The sequence below is a fragment of the Gymnoscopelus braueri genome (assembly GCF_963280865.1).
Source record: "Gymnoscopelus braueri genome assembly, chromosome: 11".
Classification (NCBI taxonomy): domain Eukaryota; kingdom Metazoa; phylum Chordata; class Actinopteri; order Myctophiformes; family Myctophidae; genus Gymnoscopelus; species Gymnoscopelus braueri.
The window spans coordinates 35,993,417-36,004,379 of record NC_137613.1 but is presented as its reverse complement, the minus strand read 5'-3'; the positions used below and the strand labels follow the sequence as shown (position 1 = coordinate 36,004,379).

Below are 10,963 nucleotides of genomic sequence, written 5' to 3'. Positions count from 1 at the left end.
GATCAGCCCCACTGGCAGAGGAGCCCGTGGAGGACGCAGGAGACGGTGTGGACGGGGCCGAGAGAGACTTTTCTGACGCGGCATCGTCCATTTTCTCTTGACCTCCGTCTCCCGGGTCGGAGGCGGGGACTTTGGCCGGCAGCAGCCCCTCCTTCTCCCGCTTCTTCTGCTTCATCCTCCGGTTCTGGAACCAGATCTTCACCTGAGTCTCGTTCAGCTGTAGCGCCGCCGCGATCTCCACACGCCGCGCCCGCGTCAGGTACTTGTTGAAGTGGAACTCCTTCTCCAGTTCCGTCAGCTGCTTGGTGGTGAAATTGGTCCGCACTGTGTTTGGCTGACCACCATAGCCGTATTCCCCTGACCTCCCTGTGGATACAGTAAAGCTTCAGTTATAGGCTGTATTGGCTACTCCATCGCATGACGTTTATTTTCGGCAAGCGACACCATCGTAGCCTACTGCTAAGCTTGATTTCTGTCGTTCGCTGAAAATGTGCCACTTTGGCGCACAGAAGTAGGCTAAGGCTTTAATTTGACAAAACAACAATCTGAAGCCTTGGCACACAACTTTTACGCACTATATTTTAGTCCTTTCTGAGGGCAGCAACTTCAGCAAGCATTACGCACAAGCAACTAGGCCCTACACCTTAACACCACGTTATACTTAGTTGTCCGCCGGTGTCGCACACCTAAAATAACTGATCTTTTAAAGCTCACAACACCTTGCAGCATAGGGGTTGTGAGCTTGTAGATCTACTATTTTATGTGAGCAAGCAACACGGTGCTCAACCATTTCAGGCATCTCTCTAGGACGAAGGCGAAGGTAAAACATCCGCACACTGGTTTAAAGCTCCCAAAACGTATTGTATTAATGGCATTTATGATTTGCCTGATTTGCGCTATTAATAAACAAAACGTTTTGGGAGTTTTAAACCAGTGTGTGGATATTTTACCTTCTCCTTGATTCTTGCCTTGATGTCTAGCACCTGGCCTAAATACAGGCACAAGATGTGCACACAATCTCTTCTGTGATCTCTCTAGGACACCAATGTGCCATGCCATGTTGTACCAGGCAGGCCTATGCCTATCCTTGAAAACATTTTAAATACAAATCTGCTTCCTGTCAGTCCTGCAACAAAGGCAGTGTAAGTGGTGTGCTTATAATATCTAAATTGAATCCAAATGTTGCGCTGTTCCAGCTCTGTCAGTAGACAGACATGTCATGCACCTTTACACCAATAATGGTTAACAATTACAGCATGGCGAGTGTTAATCCACCCCTCATCATCATAATGGCACCCACCTGTTTTAGGAGGATTCCGCTTGACTTTCATCCAGTCGAAGGTCTGAGCTGACGACGCGCCCTCGGACAGGGGGGAGCAACACGCCTCCAAGTGGGCCGCGTGCAGCGGCGACAGCGGGTTCGAGCACCCGGGGAAGGGGGGCAGGCTCGCCTGCTCGTGCCCGCCGCCGTAGGCACTGGCGTGAGCGTATTGAAGCTGGCCCAGGGGCGCGCCCCCGTAGCCCTGGCGGTGTTGAGAGACCATGGACGACGAGATGTTGCCGGAGTACATCAGCGGGCCGCACTGGGGGAAGCTCCCCGACTCGACCTCCTGGCTGAGGGCGTAATGGTTATAGTTGGCACAGAAGGTCTGGGGTCCATAGCTGGGGCTACAGGTCGCGTGGGCCCCATATGCTAGACCTAGGGAGCCCGCCGGAGACTGATAGGAACCCGGCTGGTGAGGAATGCTGTCTGGGGAAGCCCTGCTGGCCATGAAGCGGTCATCCGCCCCGCAGTTGTTCACAGTCACCGCGCACGACTGGAAAGTTGTAATCCCGTGGTCGGAGTGGAAAGCCCTGACAGAACACGAGCCACCGTCTCCGCTCATCACCGAGTAGTCTAGGAAACCGCTCATTGTAGCATTGTCTCAACGGCAGGACTGAGGGACCGTCCGTTCACAGACCCCTCTGATGACACATGCACTCTCTCTCTCTATCTATCTCTATCTCTCTCTTCTCTTACCCTGAGTGACCATGCCAACATTTACCTATACACTGTCCTTATCACCGGAGAGAGAGAGGGGGGACACGGGCCGATATCAATGAAGGGGGGGATGTCACGTGGGGCCGGGTCAGCCAGTGAGGTACTTGTCCCTATCCTCTTTAGCGGTGACAGATCAGTGTTTGAGAGGGTATTTAAATTCCAGGCGCTCGTCGATCAAGGTGACGCGCGTCGCCACTAATGTATTGGCCGAGCAAACAATGAGCTGGGAGGCAGACGGCGCTGGACAGCTCCGGGGTCGCATGGAAGAGATGAGGAGGAGAACGGCAAACAAACACCAGGCGTCATTGAGCTATAGCCTACTAGTCGCCTTGGAAAGGTTCACGTTTCACCTTTGCAACCTCTCCGCACGAGGACAACGACCTACTCTGACCCCAAGCCAGCCAGGTACCGTATTTGCGGAAGAAAAGGGGTGGACAAATAGAGAAATCGAGGTGTGTGTGTGTGTGTGTGTGTGTGTGTGTGTGTGTGTGTGTGTGTGTGTGTGTGTGTGTGTGTGTGTGTGTGTGTGTGTGTGTGGGGGTGGGTGTGTGTGTGTGTATGCGCGCGCGCGCGCCGTCATGTCATGCATGGTATTGTTTGTTCCAAGAAGGGCAACAATCATTTTCACTCGGGTGGATGACAGTACAGAGATGTCGCATGCTGCTGACACACCGGCTATATCAGCGCGTGCAACAGGGTCCAGCCGATGCAACGGTGCTTCTCGCTTGAATACAGTGACATAGTCACTCAGTAAAATATTGATGATGCCTAACGACGTTGAAAAAGACGTTTTATGGAAATCATTATCATGCCCATTGTGACCCCGTCCCCATCACAAGGTAACAGGGACCGGGTGATTGCTGTTCAGTATTCCTGGAAGGTCACAGGTGACATTATGACAAGACTATATACAAATCTATAAAATGGTATCATTCATTTGATCACTTATAAAGGTCGTGGGGTCTGCATATACTCTGATTTTACTCCTACACATTTTCATTACGCATGCACTGTGATCAAGTGATTTGATAACGGCATGGGCCAGTCTTGCAGCTATAATGTGCGCCCCATAGCCCAGGGCGAGGATGTGGGTTGATTATTGCGTTAAGTTCATCAAATAAAGCTGCTGGGGAAATTAATGGCCATGAAAAGCACTGTTGAAAAGACGGAGCTAAGAGTGTGCGTGGGAGGGCTGGGAGTGGACCCGCAGGCTCACAGAGAGTGCACACAGAAAGGAGAGGGGAGGGGAGGAGGGGAGGAGGCAAAAAGCCAGAGAATAGGGTGAACCGATGTGCGCCCCTAGTGGACGTATGTGTCCATGAAGTCTGAGTCTTCTCTAATTTATTTATTTTTAATACAGAGATGTAAACATCCGGGGAAGAATACCGGAAGACACATTTGTCTATGCTGGACATATTCCATGCAGCTCCGAGATGTTTTTGAAAAGGTCAGCATTAAATTTCTAAAATATGTCTATAAATACTGGTCAGTTTAAATAGACTACCCAACACCCAACATTTGTCTATCCAATATCCAACTTGGAATTGTCTTTACCATGGTCAACTATCTATGCAATTAAATAAATACTTAAAGGACGACTTCACCCATTTTTTACCTATCTTCATATAATTGGTCCTCACTAATGCTCATGATAAAATGGTACAATGTGTTTTACTCAGTCTGTGTCTCATAGGAGGGCTGTGAACACTTCCGAAACCCACATACCAGAGATATCATCATTAGGCAAGTTTTTTTTAACAAGAATGTGTATTTTCATTTTTATTAACGCCAAAACAATGGCTTCCATTATAGCATGCTAACTTTCCAGGAATAGAAAGTCTGCCTTTTCTATTAGCTTGGATTCCCAATCGATGATGTCACTGGTAGGCGGGTTTCTGAACTGTCCACAGCCCTCCTCTGAGACACAGACCGAATAGACAAAACATTTACCGTATTATAATGAGTATGTATGTAGTGAGGACCAATTATATGAAGATAGGTTGAAAATGGGTGAAGTCGTCCTTTAAGTATTAATTTAACTCAGTGTACAAATCCATTTGTAAGCTCTCTGAGTAAAACTTTACCACATGAACACAGCTTGCATTGCTATTCTGGGCATGTCATAACAGGTGAACATTGGCAAAAATAGGCAAATATTTGGTGTAAATCACAGATCTACAAGCTCACAACGCATCACACCATGAAGTATGTGAGCTTGTAGATCGGCTAATTTTGGAGAAGAGATTTGGTGTAGAGGGGAAAAACAGGGGGCCAAGTATAGACTCCAGGGGGACCCCAGTCAACAAAATATAAATGATTTACGTAGTTAAAGGAGTACTTCACTTATTTTAAGCATCTTCATATAATTGGTACTGACTATACTCATAAGATAATACCCTTTCTGTGTCTCAAAGGTGCTGTGGACAGTTCAGAAACCTGTCTATATGACATCATCGGTGTGCTCCGTGAAGCTAATAGAAAATACTATTTCTGGAAAGTTAGCATGAAATAGACGCCATTGTATTTGTATCATAAAACTTCATCTGAAATTATAACTAATGATTTCAACAGTAGGCAGGTTTCTCAATTGAGCCCACCTATAAGATGCAGAGCGAGTAGACAGAAAATGGTTATAATGAGCATCAGTGACGACCAGTTTATGATGATTAGGTTGAAAATGGGTGAAATGCTCCTTTAACACTTACAGTGTAGCTATAGTCACTTGTTTTCACTTTAACCTATATCAAAGGCAACTTCAAGATAACTTGCCTTTCCTTCCCACTTGATGAAACACCTGCCTGCAGCCTTAAAGTTTAGGAGATGCCTACATACACTGCTACACTGCAGTCTCTTTTAGTTGGCTACCATAGACTACAAACACATTCCTTATTTGTGCAATAGCAACCACCAAGAAACCAGAGCTCAATAAGCACTTACACTTGGATTCACAGGTCTTCTTCATCTGCCAGACCGTCGGGTTGCCACAGGAGTTACCGATGATACTAATTAAGGTTCTGTTCCATTTAGTGTAGCAGAGCCTTTCCAATGAGCCAACCGAGCCAACATGCACAATTGCAGCGCCCCGACTCTGGCTGAACTGAATGGAACACGACCTTAATTAGTATCATTGGTAACATTGACACATTTAGCCTACATCAATATGGCTGCTGTGGAAATAGGCCTAATCATCAACTGGATGAACCTGGGTCCCCCAGCACACAGATATATTCACATGGATGACCCATTTCTAAATCAAAACTTGCCAAAAGTTGGCATGTTTGTATAGCCTGGTTATGCAGTGTTAAAATGTCTATATGTCTACTATGTCCTTTCTTCTAATTTAGCAAAGAAGAGCCTATCCTACTCACTCATTAAGAACTTGGAGAAAGCAGAGATGATGCAAGATTCACTCAAACGCCCCACCAGTGAAAAGCTATGCCCATGTGATCCCCCTCCCCCCCCTGTCCGCAGCTGCCTCTGACTGCAACAGAGTGCGTGGGCGCACAGACTGAATCCCTTGCTGTCGAAAGTTTGCCAGGACTTGGAGGAGCTCCTTCGGCCTTTGTGTGAACACATGTGCGTAGAAAAGGCGCGTTGTCACGGAATGATTTTGTTACCGGCCCTCGGCAAGTCGTTTGGTTGTACAAACACACACACACACACACACACACACGCGCGCACACGCACACGCACACACACACACACACACACACACACACACACACACACACACACACACACACACACACACGCGCACACACGCACGCACGCACGCACGCAGGCAGGCATGCACCACACATTCACACACAAACACTTGACACACTCAGTCTCTGGTTCTCTCTTAAAGAGATCACGTATAGTGTAGCTATGAGTCAAGTCAGTCGATGGCCTAATTATGGCTTATGAGATTATTCAATAAAAGCAATCGTCAGGACACAGCGCACAACATTGAGATTATGAACTTCACGACAAGTTCCTGAATCGATCCAGAAGGGTTTGGCTTCGCAACCGGTGGTTGTTTGCTGCTATAAGTGTGGGGTAGCCTTGAGTCAGCTGTTCCATAGTTCCACAGACCAATAACAGATTTTACATAAATCAAAGCAAGTGTAATGCAATGGATCGCGATTATTCATAATGTCAGTCTGTTTATTCTCTCAATTAAATTCGTGAGATTTTATACCAGTGTTACAAGCTAATGTTATGAAAATTCTGAATTGACCTAACTCGACATTAAATCAAGTCAGACCATGCTGTATGTTTCTCCACATGCAAGAGAGTTATTCCTAATAAATGTGAGTTTGTAAAATACTTGCAGCAGTCTGCTTCGAATTAGGCTACTCTTAACACAAGGGAAAGAGTGTAGCTTTAGCCTGGGCAGGCCGCTGCTACTGCCGTGTTGTAGTCGTGCCAGATCCTTGTTTAAACAAGCTATAAAAATGAATTATTGCCAAACGCATGTAGAGCCTCTGCATTTTTTTGCCCTGGAATCAGGTGTCCCGTATGAAAATGTAAGTGGTGTTTTATTTGCGCACACAGCGTCACCATTGCTCTCTTTAATGTCCGTCTCATTCATGCCACGGATTGATTTATGAGCACTCGAAGGCAAACATGGCTCCGGTATTTGCCTTCACATGCACACAGCGTTATAGAGACTGCTGCCATGATGTGAGGATCCTTGCTTGCTTAGGCTATTTGTTATCTCTCTCTATATCTAACTTTTTTAAAAGCCACTTCAAGTTTTCCCGAGTGACTTTTGGTCAGCAAAATTGTAGGGCTAACGTTCTCTCCCAATTTAAATAAAACAAAACAAAGCGCAACAGGATTTAAAAAAACAAGTGTTGTTATTATTGGACTTATAATACACTGTTAATTAAGGAGTAGTTGCATTTTAAAGTTTATGGAAGAATTCAACGTTTGGGTTCATTTGGGTTGATGTGAGTGAGCCATAACGCCGTTATGATTTATTGTTATCATCTCATAAAGGCTTTTCACTTATCTTATAGCACGCTATTAAAGTTCAGCATTGTGTTCGAAATTAGCACAAATTCTAGAGTTAAAATCGTATTCCAATGTGATATTTTGAAAACCAAACTGCCCACTAAGTGGACAATTTATATTCATTGCCAACCTGTTGTCAGCATTTGCATAACGTCTTATCTACGTCCTAATTATTTTATTTAGCATATCTAAAGCATCATTAATTTAAATAAAAATAATATCTGTGAAAATACGAGAAATGACTCAGAAAACCAGAGAAACCATTGTAGCAAGTTAAATGTATTCTAACAAAAATATTCAAGACATTGGAAGCTATACAAAAATAAAAACGACCAGATTCCATATAGGCCTAATACTGTATAATTATTCATATACACTCATAATTTCCACTTCAAGAGATCAGTTTGTTATGGTAATTACAAGCCACGTTTGATAGGGTCTATTTTAATGATTTAATTCCATTCTTACCTTGAATTAACGGTCAAGTCAGATATCAATAAAATAAATGTGCCGAATATACAAATAACCACAAAATTAACATCAGAATTAATACCACCGTATATCCTGACTTTCATTGTCCCGAATTGAAAAGAGAAAAAAAAACGATGTTTTGATTGTGTTCAATTAATAGTTCAGATGCTGTAGGTCGATTGTAGTTAGGGATTCTGAGAAAAAATAGAAGTTGTCCGCCGATATGTCCACGGGACTGTCCAGGGACTCTGACAAGCTAGGCGAGGCTGCATCGGAGAGCTGTAGGCAAGAATCCGAAGAGAATGCTTGGAAATCGTGTATAGAAACATCCAGGGTCGTGGGACTGTCACCATTGTCCGGGCCAGAGGCAGAGCCGGGCCCTATTGTTGACATGCAGCCCGGAACAGTAGGTGACGGGTTGGGGAAATGTTTCAGATTTTTGTCATTGCTGTTGAGCGGTGACACGGCAAAGCTCAGAGCCTCGCCATTGTGAGCCACTGCATTCTGCAAATGCTGCTGCGTGGAGCTCAGAGAGTTCTGCTGAAAGGAGCAGGTATCTCTCTCCAACAGGGCCCCGCTCACAGGGTTGCAGCTCTGCTCGAACATGGAGTCCTCCTCCTCGTCGTCCTCCATGTCACTGTGGATGCCGTCCTCGGCGCCCGGCCCTTTCCCCTCGCCGCTGTGGTTCTCCTTGCTCTGGGTCTGACGCTTGTGCTTCATCCGCCGGTTCTGGAACCACACTTTGACCTGCCTCTCGGTGAGGTCCAGCAGGGCGGCTATCTCCACCCGCCTCGGTCTGCACAGATACTTGTTGAAGTGGAATTCCTTCTCCAGCTCCAGCAGCTGCGTGTTGGTGTACGCCGTCCTCAGTCGACGGGAACCCCCTCCTCCCCCACTGCTCTCCAGGATCTCAGGCGAGCCTGCGGACAGCACCAGACAACACACCACGGGGTTAAGATTAAATAAAAGCACATAGGAGTTACAATATTATCACACACACTAGACATGAATCCATAGCTTTGGGGTTATGACACACCAGAGAACGCTTCTCAACACACTAGGCACTGCAGCAAAATGGCCGCTGAAGCTACAGGCATGTATGTAGTGTAGCCCACAGCTTTTATACCCAAAAAAATCATTAGTGCATAATAAGGCTGCTTGACACATCAAATAGCGTACCATATCAGCCCAGTTGAAACCAAAACACAGCTAAGAGCATGCTATAAAGCCAGTGAGGTCTAGAGTAGTGTGGGCTACTAATGAATGCTCCAGCTGCCCTCCACGGCAACGGCACTCCATCACTCTTCATTACTGTCACACATCAAAACTCTGGCACGGCTCGGCGAGGAAGGGCAGCGTGGAAATCAAATAAATCATTTTACATTACGAAAGTTTGGCCAAACTTTTTTTCTCAGAGCATAACTATAGGAAACCGATGTTCATATCTAACTCGGTTACTACTGTGTAATAAGGCTATACAATTTAGCTGCAGCGCACTTAATAAGCACAATAGCTGTGTGTCGTGCTTAAAATTGCCTCTGTTTTGTATAAATATAAATGTCCCTGCTTTTTTTTAAATAAGCCCATTATACCTTTCGGGGAAAAGCACACGGGTCCATTGGAGATGGTGGTCGCGGTGGAAGTTGGCAGGTGATTCCTCTTGGAGGCTTTCTTCTCCCGCATCCAGGGGTATTCCGGGGGTAAGGAGGCTGTGGGCAGCGGGCTGCATCCATCGGGGCTGTGTCTAGGCCGGCTGTGCCGCGGATGGCTGCCCGGGTTGAGGCTGGGAATGGTCTGCTCAAAAGGAGGAGGAATCAGTGTCGGGCGTGAAAGCGTCGAGCTCTTGATTGATGAACTTTGAAATGAATCACCGACAGGGGGGAAAGATGTCAGGCACTCAGCAAGCGACGGCTGACTATTGATAAAACCGCTCTCTCGCTCGAATTCGTAATTCATCTCCGCTCCCTGAGAGCCGAGGAAAGTTTGCACGCGTATTTTTATAAACGTTGCGGCTCAGTGAGAAAGAGGGAGAAAAAATCATTAAAAAAATCTCCTGGTGGCGTTTTTTTTCTATTTCACTGATTACGGCCGTATGGGGACCGAGCTACTATTAAACTATTGAATTCATGGAGACAAGGTTGAAATTGGACCGAATTGCCTGTCACATGATTACTTCTGCCCAATGACAATTTGGGGTTTAATCAAAAGAAGCCACTGTCTCCCTGATTGATCCAAAAACTCTGGTGAAGAACGCCTCGCTCAGTGGGGACGGCTGTTTTTATTTACATCTTTGTCCGCTCAGTTTATCCTCCTCTCGCCTCCCAGTCCACTCCACTAAGCTACAGAATGTGTTTTTAGTATGGCTGACGCTCTCTATTACAGGGAAGTAGCTATAGCCTACGGTGCACTCCTCTTTCTCGTATTGTTTGAGAATGTCAGTCGTGAACGCCCCCACCGTGCACACACACATCACGCCAGTAGCCTAGCTTCATGCTATGCCTGCGGTCATTAGCCAAGTTACTTATTCATATAGGCGAGACTCGAGCTGATAAAAAAAAAAAAGAAACATACACACACACACATGCACCCACACACACTCACAACCGGAAAACTGATGTTGAAAGCACTTGACAGAAGCAAAGCACAACAATCCAATGTGCTCTGTATCTGTGACCCATGGGCTGCTCACTGTATGACTGTGCTGTTCATACACTACAATATGTAATGCATATGAAAGCTTCACGACATCACAGTGAGATGCAATATATAGGCATCACTTGTGCTGCAAGTGGTTCCTGCAGAATAATATCCCCTTCAGTAGAAATGTTGCTGGTATGTGGGATATATGACACGAATGGTGCAAAATGCAACGACCATTCTAACCATAATATTCACAGAGATGTACAAAGTAGCCAATTAAACAGAATGACTGACATTTAGGCTATATATTTGGCTAGCATACACAGTGTTGCATTTGGCTACTTGAAAACAGCCTATACGTTAAGATATTAATATAGCTAATATTAACCCTTAGCACTCCCTTGATTAAAATAACGGTCATTCACGCCAACACACAGACATACACATGCAAAAAGACAATCACACGCGTGCGCACACACCCACTCACTCACCCATCACCCATCTCTCACACACACACACACACACACACACACACACACACACACACACACACACACACACACACACACACACACACACACACACACACACACACACACACACACACACACACACACACACACACACACACACACACACAAACAACAACAACAACAACAACAACAACAACACAGCACAGCACAGCACAGCACAGCACAACACACACGCGCACGATTCATCTTCCCACAATAATTTGATCCAAGCTGCAATTAAAACATTCGATTTTCAGGGAATGCAAGACTCCTGCAACAGCCACATTCACCTCCACAAAAA

At 45.8% G+C, this 10,963-nt stretch overlaps 2 protein-coding genes across 2 annotated transcripts in view; both read right to left on the bottom strand.

The window, feature by feature from the left end:
• hoxa1a (homeobox A1a) overlaps nt 1–2,103 on the bottom strand; it is a 2,196-nt gene extending 93 nt beyond the window's left edge. The window contains exons 1-2 of the mRNA XM_080441801.1: nt 1,301–2,103; nt 1–366 (exon numbers count right to left, since the gene is read on the bottom strand). The exon at nt 1–366 is cut by the window's left edge and continues 93 nt beyond it. Of these exons, the coding sequence (XP_080297927.1) occupies nt 1–366; nt 1,301–1,913 (979 nt within the window). The 5' untranslated portion in view covers nt 1,914–2,103. The remainder of the gene's footprint in view (nt 367–1,300) is intronic.
• Nucleotides 2,104–7,300: 5,197 nt separating this feature from the next.
• On the bottom strand, nt 7,301–10,614 carry LOC308095375 (homeobox protein Hox-A2a). The gene is made up of 2 exons (XM_080442427.1): nt 9,103–10,614; nt 7,301–8,430 (listed from the first exon to the last, which is right to left on the bottom strand). Exons 1-2 carry the CDS (start codon nt 9,464–9,466, stop codon nt 7,664–7,666), a joined length of 1,131 nt encoding a protein of 376 aa, XP_080298553.1. The 5' UTR covers nt 9,467–10,614; the 3' UTR covers nt 7,301–7,663.
• Nucleotides 10,615–10,963: the final 349 nt, after the last annotated feature.

Excerpts from the sequence above, each read along its gene's own strand:
- LOC308095375 (XM_080442427.1), bottom strand. The coding sequence starts at position 9,466 with ATGAATTACGAATTCGAGCGAGAGAGCGGTTTTATCAATAGTCAGCCG. Across the intron at positions 8,431-9,102 it reads CGTGTGCTTTTCCCCGAAAG|GCTCGCCTGAGATCCTGGAG; the intron begins GTATAATGGGCT and ends TGCTGTCCGCAG.